The 21,614-nt window shown below is 44.3% G+C and overlaps 1 protein-coding gene across 8 annotated transcripts in view; it reads right to left on the bottom strand.

The window, feature by feature from the left end:
- Positions 1–21,614, bottom strand: part of SYNE2 (spectrin repeat containing nuclear envelope protein 2) — a 394,119-nt gene that overhangs the window by 257,382 nt on the left and 115,123 nt on the right. For all 8 annotated transcript variants that reach the window (XM_051826403.2, XM_051826401.2, XM_051826405.2 and 5 more), the window contains exons 13-19: positions 19,143–19,255; positions 18,100–18,262; positions 16,579–16,657; positions 16,126–16,313; positions 13,956–14,120; positions 10,631–10,780; positions 8,199–8,372 (exon numbers count right to left, since the gene is read on the bottom strand). In XM_051826403.2, the coding sequence (XP_051682363.2) occupies positions 8,199–8,372; positions 10,631–10,780; positions 13,956–14,120; positions 16,126–16,313; positions 16,579–16,657; positions 18,100–18,262; positions 19,143–19,255 (1,032 nt within the window). The remainder of the gene's footprint in view (positions 1–8,198; positions 8,373–10,630; positions 10,781–13,955; positions 14,121–16,125; positions 16,314–16,578; positions 16,658–18,099; positions 18,263–19,142; positions 19,256–21,614) is intronic.

The following is a 21,614-nucleotide window of genomic DNA, read 5'->3' on the forward strand; positions in this document are numbered from 1 at the left end:
CAGGAAACCACAACATGTTAATTGTTAACCCAAAATGAGGGAAATCCATATTGTGAAAAATGCTATTGTAAAAAATCAATTTTGAAATTTTATATAAAAACAATCAAATTCCTTTTTTTCTAAGATTTATTTATTTATTTGAAAGGCAGAGTTACAGAGAGGCAGAGAGAGAGAGAGAGAGAAGTCTTCCATCCAGTGGTTCACTCCCCAGATGGCCACAATGGTCAGAGCTGGGCCAATCCAAAGCCAGGAGCCAGGAGCTTCTTCTGGATCTCTCATGACAGTACAGGGGCCCAAGGACTTGGGCCATCTTCTACTGCTTTTTCAGGCCATAACAGAGAGCTGGATTGGAAGTGGAGCTGCCGAGACTCGAACCAGTGCCCATGTGGGATGCCAGCCTGGCAGGTGGTGGCTTTACCCACTACACCACAGCACCGGCCCCAAAAAACAATCAAATTCTGAAAAATATGGTCTTTTATAGAGTATAGGTTATTGTTTATCCATCAATAAAATAAAGGCTAAAACTGATACATGGTCAGCTGAAATAATAATACACCCCAAACTGAAACGGTTCTAAGACAAATTAGTGAGGACGGAAATTTAACAAGTGCTTATTGGAGAAAACAGCTACACAAAATAAACTTTTTAGGCGATGCTTTACACAATATATTAAAAATCAACTCCAGATATTCTACAAAGTCATACAGAAAATAAGACGCCACGGGGCCAGTGCTGTGGCATAGTGGGTTAAGCCTCTGCTGGCAATGCCAGCATTCCACAAGGGCACCAGTTCTAGTCCCAGCTGCTCCACTTCTGATCCAGCTCCCTGCTATGACCTGGGAAAGCAGTAGAAGATGACCCAAGTCCTTGAGCGTCTGCACCCATGTGGGAGACCTGGAGGAAGCTCCTGGCTTTGGATCAGCACAGCTCTGGATGTTGCAGTCATTTCAGGAGTGAACCAGCGGAAGGAAGACTCCGCCTCTCTCTCTCTCTCTCTCTGTTCTGTCTCTGTCGCTTTCCCTCTCTCTCTCTCTCTGCCTTTCAAATAAATAAATGAATCTTTTAAGAAAAAGAAGTCATAAAAAGAACATATATCCATCAATCTTGATCTCCTCTCTTGGTCCAGAGGGTCTCTTTGAGCACAAGGGTGGAGAGAGCCACCGCATATGTAAAGCCCCTCTGTAATTCAATAACAGAAAAGTCAGCTGAGGTGATGTCAGCAGGGTGGTGGCCTGCAGTGCCTGGCATGCCTCCCTCCACGCGAGCACCAAACAAGACAAACAGGCACAGGCATTTGGCACTACAGTTAAGAAGCGTCTTGGGGGGCCAGCGCTGTGGCGTAGCAGTTAAAGCTGCCGCCTGCAGTGCCAGCATCCCATATGGGCACCGGTTCAAGTCCCAGCTGCTCCGCTTCCGATCCAGTTCTCTGCTATGGCCTGGGATAGCAGTGGAGGATGGCCCAGGTCCTTGAGTCCCTGCACCCGGATGGGAAACCCGGAGGAAGCTCTTGGCTCCTGGCTTCGGATCTGCACAGCTCCGGCTATTGCGGCCATCTGGGGAGTGAACCAGCAGATGGAAGACCTCTCTCTCTGACTCAACCTCTCCCTGTAACTCTGTCTTTCAAATAAATAAAATAAGTCTTTAAAAATAAATAAATAAATCTTTTTTAAAAAAATAATTAAGACAAACCTAAGCAAAAAGAACAAAGCTGGAAGCATCACATGCCTTACTTCAAAACATATTATAAAGTGATAATAAGCAAAACAGCATGGTATTAACATAAAAACCGATACACAGATCAAAGGAACAGAATAGCAAACACAGAAATAAACCAATGCATCTATAGCCAACTGGTTTTCAACAAAGGCAGCAAGGAAATACACTGGAGAAAGAACTGCTTCTTCAATGATTGATTCTGGGGAAACTAGATATCAATATGCAGAATAAAGAAACTAGACCCTGGGGCTGGTGCTGTGGTGCAGTGGGTTAAATTCCCGGCCTGCAGTGCTGGCATCCCATATGGGCGCCGGTTTAAGTCCTGGCTGCTCCACTTCCGATCCAGCTCTCTGCTGTGGCCTGGGAAAGCAGTGGAGGATGGCCCAAGTCCTTGGGCCCCTGCACCCGTGTGGGAGACCTGGAAGAAGCTCCTGGCTCCTGGCTTTGGATCAGCTCAGCTCTAGCCATTGCAATCATTTGGGGAGTGAGACAGCAGATGGAAGACCTCTCTCCCTCTCTGGCTCTACCCCTCTCGGTAACTTTGTCTTCCAAATAAATAAAATAAATCTTAAAAAAAGAAAGAAACTAGACCCCTTAATTTCACCACATTAAAAAAAAATCAACTCAAAATGAATCAGACTCAAATCTAAGACTCAAAACTATGAGACTAGTAGAAGAAAATGTAGGAAAACCACTTCAAGACATAAATCTGGGCAAAGATTTTTCTAGATATAACCCCCAAAACACAGGCACAAAATAAAAATGGAAAAATAGGACCACATCAAACTAAAGATTCTCTGCACAGCAAAGGAAACCAATTGCAGAGACCACCTACAGACCAGGAGAAAATATTTGCAGCCTACTCATCAATAAGAGATTCCTTTCTGGAAATTATGTGGAACCCAAACAGCAAAAAACGTACAAACTAATTTTTAAAAGGACAATTGGCTTGAACAGGTATTTATCCAACAAATGACATACAAATGGCCAGCAAGTTGTTGAAAACAATGTTCCACATCACTAATGAGGAGGGAAATGCAATGAAATCTCAGAATGGCTATTATCACACACACACATACACGCACACACACACACACACACACACACACAAGCAAATGCTGGCAAGCATGCACAGAAAGGGGAACTCTCTACACCACTGGTGGGAATGTGAATGAGCACAATGACATTATGGGAAACAGTAGTCAGGTTCCTCAAAACCCAGCATGAAACTAGTGCATGATCTAGCAATTCTACTGCCGAGTATATATTCATAGAAATTAACATCCGAATACCAGAGGGACATCAGCACTCACATATTATTGCTACACTATTCACAACAGCCAAGATCAGGAATCAGTTGAGGTGTCCATTGATGGATGAGAGGAGGGAAAACATGTCACACACACACACACACGTGTGCACGTGTGGATACAGTTCAGCCATAAAATGAATGGAATTCTGTCCCTCACGGCAATACAGAACTAGATAACATTATGTTCAGTAAAATAAATCTGGCACAGAATCAAATACCACAAATTCTCACAGCAGGAGGAAGCTAAAAAGTAGATCGCAAAGAATTAGAGAACAGAACAGTGTTCTGAGAGACTGGGAAGGGTGTGGGGGAGGAAGGAGTGGAGAAGGAATGGTTAACAGATTCAAGAGTGCAGTAGGATAGGAGGAACGACCTCCAATGGAAAGAAAACCACGGTCAACAACAAGTAATCCAGTATTTCAAAAACTGCTAGGAGAGAGGATTGTGGATGGTCCCCATACAAAGAAATGATGAGTGTCTGAGGTGATAGATTTGCCTAATAGCCTGATCCAATCTTACTACAGCTGTGTATGTACTGAAATGTCACACAGCACCCCAGAAAAATTAGGCGTGCAATTACCATCCATGAAATAAAAAAACATAATTAAGAAGTTCTAGCAAACCAAACTTAGAAAAATAAATAAGCAAAAGTGAGCAGTAGAGAGTTATAGGAAGGCTGGCGCTGTGGCGTAGCGGGTAAAGCAGCCACCTGCAATGCCAGCATCCCATATGGACGCTGGTTCGAGTCCCGGCTGCTCCACTTCCAATCCAGCTCTCTGCTATGGCCTGGGAAAGCAGTAGAAGATGGCCCAAGTTTTTGGGTCCCTGTACCCATGTGGGAGACCCAGAAGAAGCTCCTGGCTCCTGGCTTCGGATCAGCTCAGCTCCGTTACAGCCATCAGGGGAGTAAACCAGCCAATGGTAGAACTCTCTCTCTCTCTGCCTCTGCCTCTCTGTAACTTTGCCTTTCAAATAAATAAATAAATAAATCTTTCTTAAAAAAGAGAAAGTTACAGGAGGAACAGGATAGTTACACAGCTGCAAAGCATTGCCTACAGGTACATATTAATTACAAATGGAAAACAGTAACTTTATAATGCATACACCTGCCAGACAAACCCATTAATCAACCAACTGACCAGCATACTGCCACCAGCGTCAAGTGTCACACCTGTGGCTGAACAAGCTGGGTTGATCAAGGGCCACGTGAGAGAGAACACGCACCATGCAGGACTCGAGGGAGAATGCGGGCCTGAGCTCGGTGATCTGGGGAGAGGTTCAAGGACGTGCTTCTGTGCTGTATACCGTCAGGAAGTGAGATTAAGTCTACCTTCGAGGCTCTCACTCCATCTTGGGCAGAAGGCAGAAGGACTGGGCTGAGGCTAGAGCTGGGGAGGAAGCAGGGGCCGTCACAGCAGCCAGGAGGGAGGCGGGCTTGGCCATTTGTGCGATAAGGAACATGTTCCTGACCCGATAACAGAATGGGCCCATCCCAAGGCCACAGCGTGGCCTTGCCTGGTGCTGAAGTTCTGGGAAATAGCTCACATTCAACAGAAAGTGCCCAAGGCCCCGCTGTGAGTGCCAAGTACCTCTGGGCACCACCACGCCCTCACTGGTGGGATTCTCAGATCCCTGAAGTCAGGGACAAATGAGCATCACGTGTCCACGGATGTGATGTGTTGAGAAGGAAATGGCACTGTGGGGCCACTCCCGCCACAAGTGCAAATCTGAATCTAATCAAGAGGAAACACCAGACAGACGCAGATAGAGGGAGAGGCTACACAACAGCAGGGCCAAACCTCTCCAAAGGTCAACATAAAAAAAAAATAAAAGTACTGAGGAGTTGTCCAGACTGAAGCAGACCAGCCAGGTATAACAAATGAGCACAGTGCATGATTTGGATTTTCTTTTGCTATAAAGTGACATTACTGGGACAAGTAGCGAATTCTGAGTAAGTCTCAGATTAGATGATTTTAACATTGTTGCTCTTCTGATTTTGGTAATTAGATAGTAACAGAATGTCTACTTTTAGGAAAGGCATGGTGAAATATTTTTGGGGTAAAGGGCATCATATCTGCAACTGACTGCAACAATTTAGAAAAAAGTTTGCCTATGTGTAGGCTCACGTGTGTATGCACACTCACACAGAACAGGGGAAGACTTAGGAAACTGGGCCAAGAATGTATGGGAGTTCTTTCAGAAGTTTTACAAATGTCCTAGAAGTCGATAAGTATGTCAAAATTAAAAGTTGAAAAAGAGTTTGCTTAGATCAAAAAGAAAAAAGAGTCCAAAGAAAAGTCTGAAAATACAATAATGGCTAACTCACAGAAATACATGTCTAATAAATACAGAAAAGATAATTCAATTTCATATGTAATCAAAGAATCACATAAGAGCTTATATGTAATGTTGATTAAAAACTAAATGAGTTGTCAAATTAGTAAAAAGAAAAATTGAAACTCAAGGGTAGCATGAGTATGATAAAACAGAAATTATACTGTGCAATAAAACCTGTGTAAGTGTGTCCAGGTACCTCAACAGTTCATGGGTAGTAGAATTAAATATAAGCTTATTTTGGTGCAAAAATTTTAAAAAATCATGCATAATTCATAATATCTATTTTCCATGAACTTTTTGAAAGTACCCCTACAGATCTTTTTAATCATACAATAGTGAAATTCTGGTGATTTTCATTCTTTGACATTAGCACACTGTTTATAATTTCAGCTTTTTCTTTTGAAGTTACAAAAGGAACAAAAAGCTCAATTAAAAGACTTCAAACAAGAACAGAATAGTGCAGCTTGTAAAGAAAAAGTCCCTCCTTTTCCCTACAGCCCCACTGGTTGTCATTTAATAAATCATTCACAGATTGATATTAAAAAGGTTTATTTTGGGGACCAGTGCTATGGCATAGTGGGTTAAGCCTCCACCAGTGGTGCCGGCATCCCATATGGGCACCGGTTTGAGCCCCAGCTGCTCCACTTCTGATCCATCTCCCTGCTAATACATTTGGGAAAACAGCAGAAGATGGCCCAGGTGTTTGGGTCCCTGCACCCAGGAGGGAGACCCGGAAGAAGCTCCTGGCTCCTGGCTTCGGGTCAGCCCACCTCTGGCTGTTGCGACCACCTGGGAATGAACAAGCAGATGGAAGACTCCTCTCCCTCTCTCTGTCTAGAACTCAGCTTTTCAAATAAGTAACTAAATCTTTAAAAATAAATAAATAAAAGATAAAAAGGTTTATTGTATGTCTACCATGCGCCATGAACTGCTCTTTGAGCTGGGTATAACACAAATCAAGAGACAGACTCAGTTACATATCTGTAAATAATTTTACAGATATAAAAACACAAATCATAAAAACATAACTTTTTAAAAACACAAACAGGACCACATGGCCCTAACTGCTCCACAGTCTGCATTTCTCACTTTAAACATATCTTGAGCTTGTATCTTGATCCAATAGAGATCTACCTACTCCTCTATTTTTTTTTTTTTTTTTTTTGACAGGCAGAGTGGACAGTGAGAGAGAGAGACAGAGAGAAAGGTCTTCCTTTGCCTTTGGTTCACCCTCCAATGGCCGCTGTGGCCGGCGCACTGCGCTGATCCGAAGCCAGGAGCCAGGTGCTTCCTCCTGGTCTCCCATGGGGTGCAGGGCCCAAGCACCTGGGCCATCCTCCACTGCCCTCCAGGGCCAGAGCAGAGAGCTGGACTGGAAGAGGAGCAACCAGGACAGAATCCGGCGCCCCAACCGGGACTAGAACCTGGGGTGCCGGTGCCGCAGGCGGAGGATTAGCCTAGTGAGCCGCGGTGCCGACCCCTACTTCTCTATTAACAAGGGTATATTTGGGCATTTCCACCATTCACAAGAAGAATCATTATTGTTCTGAAAACATTTTGAATGGTCTTAAATTTAAAAATAACACTTTTAAAATAACTTCTTAAATTCTGAATCTCTACCTCATCTCTGTCACGAAAATAAATTCCAGATGGAGCAAATAAGTATGAAAGTTTTAAAGGTTCTGTGAACAGGTGGTAATTTCCAGTGCAATAAAAAGGCTCACTCTCACAAACAAGGAAAACGCAAAATAATGGCAAAGCTTTCATCCCTCAGAGATGCGAATTTAGAAAAATTGTGGGAATGCATCTCTGTTGTGGGGACTCCCCGTCCTGTTGTAAAATTTTACAGCTGAGCTGGAGCCGAGTAAACACCTCGATCAGAACTTCCTTCCAGGGAGAACTCCGTGATATTAAAACACACCCTTGCCTCATTGCTCTGCAGCGAGTCAGTTGCCTAGGGAGAAAGACAGCAGGGAATGCGGAGGACACCAGGCAAGCTCCCCTCCCCGCTGCAGGTGGGGGAGAGGCAAGTAGTCAGAAGGAGAACCTTCGAAGCTTAATTGAATCATCTCCTGTGGGCACACAGCACGGCAGGGCACAGCGCGGCACGGCACAGGGCTAGGTGGGACTGAACTCACGTATCTCCTTTTGCCCTCTGCCGGGAGGGAATATCTTAGTTCCCGTTCCCATCCCGGAGCTGGGAGAATTAGTCCCAGAACTCCAGTTCATGCAGTGTATCAGTGCTCGCCTCATCGATCCACTGCCTTCAAGCAGAATCCTAACAGACGACCCCCGGCGGGGAGAATCCACGCCATTTTTGAAACTCCCAACAAAGAAAAGGAAAATGGCATGACTGTTTCTTTTGCCAGTTTTTAAATGACCTTAAAGCGTCTCAAGCTATGAAAAGTGCAAGTGCCAAGTGCTTGGTACCGTGATGGTGCTCTTCCGTCCCCCGCCCCGCCCCAAAGAAACCTTTTATTTAAGGAATACAAACTTCATGCATTTCGTAAGCACAACTTTAGGAACACAGTGATTCTTCCCACCATCCCCGCCCTCCCACACACACTCCCACCCCTCCCCCTCCTCCCTCCCCCACTCCCAGTCCCATTCTCCACTAACATCCATTTTCAATTTTCAGACACAGAAGACCAACTCTATGCTAAGTAAAGAGTTCAACAATTTGCACCATAAAACAAAAACAAAAACAAAAACAAAAACAAAAACAAAATCGCTCCACAGCGGTGGAGACAAGGGCTGCTCAGAGTCATTGCATCTCCACGTTAAGCTCACTTCTTTTTGACAGTGCCCCCCCTTAACCCTTTCTCATTCGCACCTGCAAGGGTTCCTCCATGGATGTCCCCGCGTCATCTCCCTGCCTCAGAAGATCCAAAACAGACGCGGTTTCCGCCTCCCAGATCTCCACCCGTCCGCTGAGCTTCTCCACCTCTTCAGCCACTTTGAGCTGCCCCGGGAATTCTTCCTTCTCCTTTTCACCTTCTCCTCCAGCCTACGATAGTCAAAGTTACCACGAGGAAACAGTCAACACGTATGGGATAAAACAGTTTTTCCACTGAGAACTAATTCAACATATTTTAATGACACAGACCTGGGCTGTGGACAAGGGTGAGGCGTGCTTTATGACAACATGTATCACGCTCCAAATTAAAAGGTTTGTTCATGTATATTTTCTTAATTATACCATCCCTATCATTTACAGATACCGGTATCACCACTTTATAGATAAGATCAAAGCTTGGGAAATTAGGGTATTCACTCTATAAACACATTTCTAAGATTCACCTACAGTTTAATTAAACACAGGTATTGGCATCAGGAAGAAACTCCAGAGAGGAGCGGGTGTGGTGGCACCGCAGGTAAAGCCCCAGTTTGTAACACAGGCAGTCCCTATCGGAGTGCCAGTTTTAGTCCCGGCTGCCCCATTTCTAACCGTGCACTTGGGAACGCAGTAAGAGATGGCCCCAGGTAGCTGGGCCCCTGATACCTAAGTGGGAGACCCAGAAAGAGATCCTGCCTCCTGGCTTCAGGCTTGCTCAGACCCGGCCGTTGTGGTCGTTTGGGGAGAACCAGTGGATCAAAGATCTCTCTCCTTTGCTAGCTGGGACACCGTATCCATGTTCAACCGACCCCAGCTCCTCCATTTCTGGTCCAGCTTCCTGCTAATGTGCACCCTGGGAAGTAGCAGGTGATGGCTCAAGTGCCTGGGTCTCTGCCACCCATCTGGGACACTCAGAGGAAGTTCCTGGCTCCTAGCTTTGGTCTAGCTTTTCTCCGTCTCTAGCAAACATTTGGGGAATGAACCAACAGATGGAAGATCTCTTTCTCTCTCTCTGCCTTACAAATAAAATGATGACACCAAAATTGAAATTTAACAAAGAAAAAAATGGGGCCAGCACTATGGCGCAGCGGGTTAATGCCTTGGCCTGAAGTGCCGGCATCCCATATGGGCACCGGTTCGAGACCCAGCTGTTCCACTTCCAATCCAGCTCTCTGCTATGGCCTGGGAAAGCAGTAGAAGATGGCCCAAGTGCTTGGGCCCCTACACCTGCATGGGAGACCAGGAAGAAGCTCCTGGCTCCTGGATTCGGATTGGCACAGCTCCGGCCGTTGCGGCCAATTGGGGAATGAACCAGTGGATGAAAGACCTCTCTCTCTCTCTCTCTCTCTCTCTCTCTCTCTCTCTGCCTCTCCTTTCTCTGTGTAACTCTGACTTTCAGATAAATAAATAAATCTTTAAAAAAAAAAAAAAAGAAAGAAAAAACACAGAATCAAGTGTCGATGAAATGAAATCTTTTCCCCTGATACTCTCTCCGTATTCTGTAGGTTGATAACACCACAGCGCCACATGATGGATATGCTATTAAAGTTGTTTGTATACACATACGTTTATTAAAGAGACAGACAGAGAGAGCTTGTCTGCAGCAGCTGGGCTGAGGCCAAAGCTGAGAGCAGGAGTTCAATCCAGGTCTCAGGTGTGCATGCCAGGAGCCCCACCACCTCACTCACCCTGCTGCCTCCCAGGTTTGCATTAACAGGAAGCTGGAGTCAGGAGCCTAGGGAGCCTGGTATCAGACCCAGGTACTCAGAGGTGGGACATCAGTGTGTAAGCGGCTGGGCCAAATGCCCATCCCCCCATCAGGCATTCCCACAGCAGGGAAACACCAGCACTCTGTCCTGACAGCTGGCTAGAGCAGTTAAAATGATCCTCTAAGTATAGCTGTAGAAGTTGCGATTCTAAAGGAGGCCCATCTCCCAAACTGCAGGTCCTGCATCCTACATGTACATGATTTTTAATTCATTTCTTTGTCCCGTTTTCATATTCCTACCTATAGTCAAGGTCACCCTCCAAATTATCCAACAAAACAAGGAGAACAGTTGCATTCCCCACCCTTTTAGCAAGGGGAAGCAGGGCCCAGGCGCCAGCCCTAAGCTGCACTACTTGTGAGCAGTAGTAGGAGGTAATCTAGAGACCACGTTGATTTACAGCACCCAGAGTCCTCCCTGCTTCTGCGTGTCTGCAGAAGTCCACAGTGCAATCAGAGGTGACATAGTGCACTCACGCTAAGGCCCACTCTGTGAAGACAATAACCTATGCATTTTCCTGGACAGTAACAAGTTCTCAACCAGATACAGTAATCCATACATTCACAAGGTACTGTTTCAACAGCTTGGTGCTTTTAAAAGAAAAACAGCAAAGCTAAATTTTTTCAATACGCAAATGAAACACAAAAAGTAGGACTCCTTCACCCTTATGTTCCAGTCATGATCTCCAGAAAGTTCGGTCGATGCGTCTGTCAAAACATCAGCAGTTGGCTTTTCTTCTTTAGATGGTAGAATATTTCCAGAAGTGTCGGGAATGGGCTGATCTTGTTTTTTAATAAGTGGGAGCTTCATTTCCTGTAAAAAATTAATTGCATGAAAGTTAATGCTTATGTTTAGATTTGTAGGCTTCCATATAAGAGCCAAGATATGGCTATATTATGTTGAAATATATATTTTAGGGGGGGCTGGCACTGTGCCATAGCGGGTTAAAGCCCTGGCTTGAAGTGCAGGCATCTCATATGGGCGCCGGTTCTAGTCCCAGCTGCTCCTCTTCCAATCCAGCTCTCTGATATGGCCTGGGAAAGCAGGGGAAAATGGCCCAAGTCCTTGGGCCCCTGCACCTGCGTGAGAGACCAAGAGGAAGCTCCTGGCTCAGGATTGGCGTAGCTCCGGCCATTGCGGCCATCTGGGAGTGAACGAGCAGATGGAAGACCTCTCTCTGTGTCTCTACCTCTCTCTGTAACTCTGTCTTTCAAATAAATAAGATAAATCTTAAAAAAAAAAAAAACATTTAAAAAAGAAATATATTTTTAGGATTTACCATTCAGCAAAAATGTTATAAAATTTGGGAATTTCTCAGAAAACATCTAAGCTTCATATTGTTAAAAATAAAGAATAGAATAGTTTAAGAATTTACTAACTTCTGCTTTTATGAGGCATTATATGAAATATAAGATAAATAAGGCTCATTGTATGTTCTCAAAGAGCTTGAAATCTAATAGGCAAAACAACGCATATGTTGTTATTTAGTGGTAAATGAATTTCAACAAGAAAGCTGAGTGTGGTAAGGTTTTATATATATATATATATATATATGTTTTTTTGACAGGCAGAGTGGACAGTGAGAGAGAGAGACAGAGAGAAAGGTCTTCCTTTGCCGTTGGTTCACCCTCCAATGGCCGCCATGGCCGGCGCACTGCGCTGATCCGATGGCAGGAGCCAGGTACTTATCCTGGTCTCCCATAGGGTGCAGGACCCAAGGACTTGGGCCATCCTCCACTGCACTCCCTGGCCACAGCAGAGAGCTGGCCTGGAAGAGGGGCAACTGGGACAGAATCTGGTGCCCCGACCGGGACTAGAACCCGGTGTGCTGGCACCGCAAGGCGGAGGATTAGCCTAGTGAGCCGCAGCGCCGGCCGAGTGTGGTAAGGTTTAAGAAATAAAAGCTGGCTTGGGCACGCAGGAGGAATGAAAACATAATCCACATGAACACTACGCAGCCCTGTTCATAGCTGCATGGCTCACGGCAGCCGGAAAAGTGGGAAGAACACAAATGTGATCAACTGGACAGGTAAATATAATATGGTCTATCCGTACAATGATTGGTTGTTTTCCAGTGAAAAAGAATGAAGTCTATCACATACATGGTGCAATGTGGGTGAACCAGGGATGGCGCTGTGGCGCAGGGGGTTAAAGCCCCGGCCCGAAGCACCAGCATCCCATATGGGCGCTGGTTCAAGTCCCGGCTGCTCCACTTCTGATCCAGCTCTCTGATATGGCCTGGGAAAGCAGTGGAAAATGGCCCAAGTCCTTGGGCCCCTGCACCTGCGTGAGAGACCAAGAGGAAGCTCCTGGCTCAGGATTGGCGTAGCTCCGGCCATTGCAGCCATCTGGGAGTGAACGAGCAGATGGAAGACCTCTCTCTGTGTCTCTACCTCTCTCTGTAACTCTGTCTTTCAAATAAATAAGATAAATCTTAAAAAAAAACATTTAAAAAAGAAATATATTTTTAGGATTTACCATTCAGCAAAAATGTTATAAAATTTGGGAATTTCTCAGAAAACATCTAAGCTTCATATTGTTAAAAATAAAGAATAGAATAATTTAAGAATTTACTAACTTCTGCTTTTATGAGGCATTATGTGAAATATAAGATAAATAAGGCTCATTGTATGTTCTCAAAGAGCTTGAAATCTAATAGGCAAAACAACGCATATGTTGTTATTTAGTGGTAAATGAATTTCAACAAGAAAGCTGAGTGTGGTAAGGTTTTATATATATATATATATATATATATGTTTTTTTGACAGGCAGAGTGGACAGTGAGAGAGAGAGACAGAGAGAAAGGTCTTCCTTTGCCGTTGGTTCACCCTCCAATGGCCGCCATGGCCGGCACACTGCGCTGATCCGATGGCAGGAGCCAGGTGCTTCTCCTGGTCTCCCATGGGGTGCAGGGCCCAAGGACTCGGGCCATCCTCCACTGCACTCCGGGGCCACAGCAGAGAGCTGGCCTGGAAGAGGGGCAACTGGGACAGAATCCGGTGCCCCGACCAGGACTAGAACCCGGTGTGCTGGCACCGCAAGGCGGAGGATTAGCCTAGTGAGCCGCAGCGCCGGCCGAGTGTGGCAAGGTTTAAGAAATAAAAGCTGGCTTGGGCACGCAGGAGGAATGAAAACATAATCCACATGAACACTACGCAGCCCTGTTCATAGCTGCATGGCTCACGGCAGCCGGAAAAAGTGGGAAGAACACAAATGTGATCAACTGGACAGGTAAATAGAATATGGTCTATCCGTACAATGGTGGTTGTTTTCCAGTGAAAAAGATGAAGTCTATCACATACATGGTGCAATGTGGGTGAACCAGGGATGGCGCTGTGGAGCAGGGGGTTAAAGCCCCGGCCCCAAATGCCAGCATCCCATATGGGCGCTCGTTCAAGTCCCAGCTGCTCCACTTCTGATCCAGCTCTCTGCTATGGCCTGGGAAAGCAGTAGAAGATGGCCCAAGTGCTTGGGCCCCTGCACCCATGTGGAGACCCAGAAAAAGCTCCTGGCTCCCGGCTTTGGATCGGCACAGCTCTGGCCATTGCAGGCATTTGGGGAGTGAACCAGTGATAGAAGACCTCTCTCTCTCTGTCTCTACCTCTCTCTGTAACTGTCTTTCAAATAAAAAAAAATCTTTAAAAAAAATGTAGATGAACCTTAAAAACAGTATGCCAAGTCAGATAAGGCAGGCAGCAGAAACCACAAATGGTATAACACATATATCTGTGACATATCCATAATAGGCAAATCTATACCCAACAAAGTGGACTTGCGGTTGTCCAGGGCTGGGAAGAAACGGAGTGACTACAAATGTGTGCAGAGTTTCTTTAAAGTGATGAAAACGTTTTAGAATTGACAATGGTGATGGCTGCCCAACAGCTCTGTGAATATGCTAAACAGCATGGATTGATAATGCTTTCAATGAGTGAGTGGTACCGTATTTAAATTGTATCTCAAAAAGGTTGTTCCCAACAAAGGCACATACCAGCTGAGTTTTTGAAATGAACTTTCTCCATCGCTTATTCAGCCGCCTCAGTTCCTTAGAAATAGATGCTCCCACTTCATCGTTGCTGACTCCAATTAAGAAATTCCCCACTTCATTTAAAGTAATGTGCTCCACATTCCACTGGGATAAGATCTCAAAGGGAACCTACGGAACATTTGAGCAACATAAACACTTCATGACATAGTATTTTGTCTATTACCTAGAATAAGTCCTTACCAAGGATAATTCTAAGCAAAAGCAGATATAAAGAGTTTTTTATTTTATGCAAAGATCTAGACTGCCCATGCCTATCACCCGATCACCTGAGCTTATCATCTCCAATTCCTGTCTGGCAAGTGCCAGCCAGCGTGGACTCTGAGGAAGCATCTGGTCTACCTTTTAAGTAGCTGATGAACTTAGATAAGAGGTTCCATACTCGACCAAGCAATACAGCCCTCACATCTCCTTCATTTTCTCTTGGAGTCGCCAGGCCAAAAAATTACCTAGCAGCTGCCAGCCCCCATTTTTCAGGAGTCAGGTCAATAACTTGGAAGTGGCATGGTGTCCAAGAGACAGACGTGCTGTGTCTCCTTCAAAATCTTAAGAATCCTGCAAGTTCTCTTTGCAGGCCCCGGGCTCTGCAGCAGAGGCTGGGCATTGCAGTCTTAAAGCAAGTTACTTCTCGCACAGTTATGTGCATTTTAATAGAAGACCTTCTGTCCTTGAAAGGCTGTCGGAAGCCAAAGATGTGAATTTCCAGGATCCCGGCGACAGGCAGAAGTGATGACTCCACAAGCCCACAAGAGCTCCACTGTCACACCCACAGCTTATCACCAATTTTCCTTTTACACTGATAACCCATTTTTGCTTGAGTAATTTTAGTTTCCACTTGGAAAAATCTTTCCTCTTAAAAAGCTATCTACATCTGGGCCAGCACTGTGGTGCAGCAGGTAAAGCCGCCATCTGCAGTGCCAGCATCCCATATGGGCACCGGTTCTAGTCCCGGCTGCTCCACTTCTGATCCAGCTCTCTGCTATAGCCTGGGAAAGCAGTAGAAGATGGCCCAAGTGCTTGGGTCTCTGCACCTGCGTGAGAGACCTGGAATAAGCTCATGGCTCCTGGTTTCAGATCGGCACAGCTCTGGCTGTTGTGGCCAATTAGGGAGTGAACCAGCAAATGGAAGACCTCTCTCTGGGTAACGCTGACTTTCAAATAAATAAATAAATCTTAAACAAAATTTTAAAACGGTACCCACATCTAGTTGAAAATAAAAGAAAGAAAAATGACCTAAGATAATTATAAAGCAGACTACTGTACGAACAACAAATGAAAACAACAATAAATGGCAATGACACTTCTTCCACAAGTCTGCCCTTAAGTCTAAAGGATTTTGATTTCCTCCTCTAGAAACTCAAAAAGGTTTTAGAGCTGAAAGATATCAACCAAATGGAAAAATAAAACTTTTTAAAATGTCATTATTTTAAGGTTTCATTCATTTACTTTTACTTTTGAAAGAGCAACAGAGAGGAGAGAGAGAGAGAGAGAGAGAGAGAGAGAGAGAGAGGAGAGAGAGAGAGAGATCTTCTATCTGCTGGTTCACTCCTCAAATGGCTACAACAGCCAGGGCTGGGCCAGGACAAATCCAGGAGCCTGGAACTCCCTCTAGGTCTCTCGCCCATGTGAGTGGCCAGGGCCCAAGTACTTGGGTCGTATTCAGCTGCCCTTCCAGGCACAACAGCAGAGAGCTGGATCAGAAGTGGAGCAACTGGGACTCAGCTCTCACTCATATGGGATGCTGCGGGTCCCAGGCAGTGGCTTAACCTGCTGTGCCCAACACTGGCCTCCCCACGTTGTGCCTTAACTGTGAGGCCAAATGTCCTCCTCCTTGCACTTTCCATAAGCAATTCTGTATATACAACTTAGACCTCAATAAAGGGGTGTGTGTGTGTGTGTCTGCAAAACCTATCATGTGCAGACAACATTTTTAGGCAATCACATTGGGAAGAAACTCTTTCCAAAAACCTTGGAAAATTTTCCAGAAGACATGTTAACTGCTCTCTGGATTCTCATCTTTGGGTTGAAACTGAGGGTCCCCAAACAAAAAAAAAAAAAAAAAAAAAGAAAGAAAAGAAAAAGTAAACTTGAGCAGGTGCCCTAAAATGGTAAATACCTCTTTAATTTGTTCCTTCTTTGTCTCCTCAAAACAAGCCTTCAGTGAGCGAAGCTTTTCCATGTACGTTGCCCAACTCGCCAGCACTTTCTGCAGAGTGGACTTTACATTATATAGATACTTTTTATACATGCAAATGTTGCTTTCCATCACTGTGTATTGTTCATTGATATTCTGACACTCTCCAGCTACAATATTAGCAAAACAAGAAATTAATCTTAGGAAATAGGTTTTTGTTAATAAAATGACACTGTTAAGAAAACTATTTGCATGTTAATAGACAATGGCAAAATCAATACATATTCTGACAATGCTAAAGTGAAAGCAAGAATTTCCCAAGGAAAACACGCCTGTAAAAGTAATTCCTAAAGCATTAAATTATAAAGAAAGTAAAATAGATGAAATGACATTTTGAAGAGGTCATTCCATTGAAAACTAATTAAACTGCCTTACCCAGATGCTTATAAATTTCTTCACATTTTTGAAAAGAAGTATCCAGCTGAACTAGGAACCCTTTTTCTTCAATAAATTTCTGGCGGTAAAAAGAGAAAAAAAACATTGACTATGCCTTCTATTCAATGTGCGCCAAGAAATCCAGATTATGACATATATGAGGGCCATTCGAGAAGTTCAAGGAAAAGCAAAATTAAAAATCTGCTGATCTTGGTGTAAAACAAGTTTTAAATCCATGCACCATTTTTTCATAATATGCATTTTCTGTTAACTTTTTGAAGACCCCTCGTGGATACTGATGAAGTGCACAGTTGCCAACATTTCTTTGGGACCTTAATACTACAGATTTAGATAAGAGAACAGGAGAAGCAGTTCACGAAAAGGTCAGAGTTCCAAGGACCCATAATTGTATGAGCACTAGATAGGAATGACATGTGACAAGTTATCTTGATGCAGTGAGACAGCTCTACAGTGGGGTTCCTTTTGTGGGAAAAGATAAATTAAGGATTGATAGCAATTTCAAAATCTCCTACCTCACATATCTTATTAATATTGCATAATTGTATCAGTTTATCTTATTCCATATATTTTATCAATAATTTTTATTCAAAATTTTAGATTACATTAACAGATATTATTGATTACAAAAAAACTCAGAAACTACCATTAATCAAATTCTGCTATGAAAAAATACATTTCTTTGTAAGCTAATTATATATAAATGGTATGATGATTTAAATGGAAGAACAAAAATTCAAAGAAGGTTAAAAATATACTCAAAATCTATCTAGAAGGGTGCTCCCTTTTTGGGAACATACAGTATTCAAATCATAAATTGTAAATAAATTCTGAATCTCTCTTCATCATTGTTTTCAGTTTCACATTGGAATCTATACCCAGATTCCTGGATTTTGCTTGCTTTCCCCTCCATTTTCAAATGGATGGAAAAACGAGAGAAGGAGAGGCCTGTGTAACTGGCGCTTCTATGTTGCTTTAGTTTAGATCTAGACACAAGCACACTTAAATTTAAAGCACCTGAAACACTTTTCCCTATGAATTGGAAAAACTAAAGTAAAAAAAAACCCTAAGACAAAACAGAAACATACTGTTTTTCCTACTACAAATTTTTGAGAGGCTAAGATAAAAATGTTTAATGATTGAGGGGAACCATGAATGTCAGAAGGAAAAAAAATTATACAAGATTTTCAGCAAGTGAAAAAAAGAATTTTTAGAGGAAAAAAATGATTGGAATCTTCTCTAGCGTGTTGACCGGGCTGGTCACCACCTAACCGACGCAGGCAAGGATCCGGAGAAGTTGGGAAATGAAAAATGGTGCTTTCCCTTTCTCTTCCCTACACCTGCTGTCGGATTCCATCCGGGCAACATGCAGGCTAATGAGAACCACCAAGAAAATCCACCTCAGAACCTGCAGAGTTCCTGGGAAATCTTGCCAAGCGGAAGTGCAACCCCAGCACCCAGATGTGGGGAACAGTTGCCTAAGCACAAAACTCCACAGCTCACATGCCAGTCTTCCTGCAGCAATTCCACCGAGGCCTTGTTCCCGTAGCGAACGTTCCACACGTCCAACTTGGATTTCACTTCCTCCAGCAAACCAAGAACCCAGCACTTATAGTAATGGAATTCTAGAAGCAAAGCGAATCTTCTCTCCAAAATGTTGTTCAGTCTGGAAAATAATGCACATTTTTAATGATTAGCATAATATTATCCACCTAATGTAAGAAACCTGGCATTTTAAAAAATATTGGAGCTTTAAACACAAGGAACTTAGCTATAACATAGAAAGGTTTCTTTTTAAACAGTGTAAATCATGTGTCTAGATGGAAAACAATGATTTCTAGGGTGAAACACTTAACAAAGAACATTCTCTAAAGAAAAATAGTCCTCCATTGAGAAATTCTGTAAAAAAAAGTTGATTTATAAAATATTTTGCTACCTTTAAAAATTTCTATGCAACTTAGTGCAACTATAATTTAAAAGCTGACATATTAAAACAGTTTTCATTGCTAAGGCTTACAACATCCTCCTATGGTAATAAATTGCTTATAAGCAATAATTAAAGAGAAAATGTTGTAGAAAAACATCAATTAAATAATCTTTATAATATTTCACAATTAATAAAATGCCTTTGTATAGCTCCTCACATTTGATCTAGTATCCCTTGAGACAGGGACAGAGCGACTATCATTATCCTATATATTTACATATATGTATCTATTTGCATGCATATATGTATATATGTAAATACCTAGGCTATTTAAGTATATGCACATCCTATATCCATGCAAATATATCTCCTACGTATTTACAAATGAGGAGCCATACTCAAAAAGACAGAGATCAGAGTCTGCTGTAAGTCTAAAACACCTTCCATGCAGTACTTATGATCCAATAAGAAAGGAATTATGTTAGCATAATACAACGTTAATATTAACTAAAACCTGAAAAGTGATGTTTTCAGAAATTATCTCAAACTCTGCACTTTGTGGTCCCTGCAGCACTAACACGAATGGTACCAGCAGCTGTGAAATAGCAGTGTTACAAACCGTCTCTTCATCTCCTCCAATTTGTTAGGCGGCACCAATGGCAGGTGCTTTTCATCTCTGTTTTCAAACGCCATGAGCGTATTTGAATTGCTGTCACATCTATCCATCAGACTCTGGAAGGAAGCCACAGATGACACACATCAGATTTTATACCACAATCAACGGTATGTTAATCTCTCATACATAGTGTGTTTTAAAAACAAAAGCACAAGGCCCCTTTCTTTCTGTTGTGGCTTGGATATTACTTTAGCTATTGGATGGTTTCTCAAGGCTTCGTCCCCGTCCCCGGGGTGGTGCTGCCTGGAGGCGGCAGGATTTTCTGGAGGAGAGGCCGAGTGGGAGGTCCTTCGGTCAGTGGAGGCGTGGCTTTCTCCAGAGGGCTGGTATAAAAGCCTGAGTGTGGGCCCAGCCACTCTCTCTTCTGCCCGGCTCAGCCTGTGATCTCTCCACTGTCTGCCCCAGGCTCCATGTGAGTCCTAAAACCTGCATCATGCTGTCTAGACTTGGAGACACTCCAGCTGTGAGCTAAATAAACCTTTCCTCTGAGTTAGTTGCCTTGCGTATTTCACTGCAGCCACAAGAAGACAACAAATGCACTTTCTTTTTAATTAAGATTTGTGAGTAAATGTATTCCTCATCCATGCCTTAAGTTTGGATGTCTTACAGACAGGCAGACTCAATTTCCTTGGTAAAACTATTATCAAAATATTTTGCTGGCTAGTGTATTGTCTATTTGTGGACTCAAATGCCATAAATCTCACATATGGAATTCTTCCATGTTATTCCTTTTTTTAGAATTATGTCTTGACCAATTGATCTTTTTCTTTCTTTTTATGAATTTATTTGAAAGGCAGAGTGACAGAAGGAGGAGGAGAGGCAGAGAGACATATTTGCCATCTGCTGGTCCTCTCCCCAAATGGCCACAATGGCCTGGGCTGGGCCAGGCTGAAGCTAGGAGCCTGGAGCTTCATCCAGGTTTCCCCTTAGGTGCATAGGCCCAAGCACTTGGACCATCTTTTGCTGTTTTCCCAGGCCCATTAGCAGGGGGCTGGATCATTTGCCCTTGCCAGTAAGACCATGGTTGAAATGCCCGTGTCCTGTATCAGAGTACCTGGGTTCAATGCCAGGCTCCACTCCTGACTCTAGTTCTTGTTTTCTGTTTTCATTTTTTAAAGATTTATTTTCTTACTTGAAAGGCAGATCGACAGAGAAAGAGAGGGAGACACAGAGAGAACTTCCATCCACTAGTTCCATCCTCAAATGACCTCACTAGCCAATGCTGGGCCAGCCTGAAGCCAGGAGCTAAGAACTCCATCTGGGTCTCCATGAGGGTAGCAGGAGCCCTAAGCCATTTCCTGCTGCCTTCCCAGGCACATGAGCAGGGAGCTGTGGGGAGCAGCCCGGACTGGACTGAGTTACTGGAATTAAGACTTATTCTATGCATCTGCTCTCCCACAATATGGCGCTGGGAGAGAAGTAAACAGCTTCCACACAGCTGCCTCCAGTTCAACCAATAAACTGTAGGACTTGCTACTGATTGGAGGAGAGCAGCGTACTCGGCGTGTGGGCAGCCGAGTTGGGATTGGCGGAGGAGGACTATAAAGGAGGAGAGAGACGGCATGCACCAGGGAACATCTAAGGGGAACATCTATCCGAATAACACCTGTGCAGCCCCCGAGAAGAGCCGGCCGGTGGTGTGCCGCTCCCCTGTGGAAGTGGGGAATGTGGCCAGGGGGAACTGCCCTTCCACGGAGGTGGAAGGGATAGTAGCCAACCCGGGAAGAACCAGCAGCAAACCCGGGGAGGGCCGAGCAGACGAAAAGAACAGCGCAGGGTTTAGTGTCGTTCCTCCACGAAGAGGGGGAGCGACAGGGAGCTGCATCAGAAGTGAAGTCGCTGGGACCCCAACCACCTCCCGGATATGGGATGCTGGAATCGCAGGCAGTGGCTTAACCTGCTGTGCCACAGTGCAGGGCCCCTGCCATCAGCTTCTTGCTAGAGGCAGCAATGATGCTCAAGTGGTCGGGTCCCTGTTGTCCCGTGGGAGACCTGTGTTGAGTTCCCAGCTCCCAGTCACGGGCTGATGCAGGCATGTGGGGAGTGAACCAGCAGATGGGGGATACCCTCTCTCTTACGTAAATTGATTAATTTTAAAGAACTCCCAAGGGGGAATCACGTTAAATTATCCTCAAATACCCACTATCTTTCCTTCTAGAACAAAGTCTTCCTCAAGAAGAGTCCTTGGGGCCAGAGCTGTAGCACAGCAGGTTAAAGCCCCAGCCTGCGGTGCCGGGATCCCAGATGGGTGCCAGTTCGAGTCCCGGCTGCTCCACTTCTGATCCAGCTCTCTGCTGTGGCCTGGGAAAGCAGTAGAAGATGGTCCAAGTGCATGAGCCCTGCACCCACATGGGAGACCTGGAAGAAGCTCCTGGCTCCTAACTTCGGATCAGCTCAGCTCTGGCTGTTGTGGCC

This window comes from Oryctolagus cuniculus, chromosome 20 (genome assembly GCF_964237555.1).
Source record: "Oryctolagus cuniculus chromosome 20, mOryCun1.1, whole genome shotgun sequence".
Taxonomy (NCBI): domain Eukaryota; kingdom Metazoa; phylum Chordata; class Mammalia; order Lagomorpha; family Leporidae; genus Oryctolagus; species Oryctolagus cuniculus.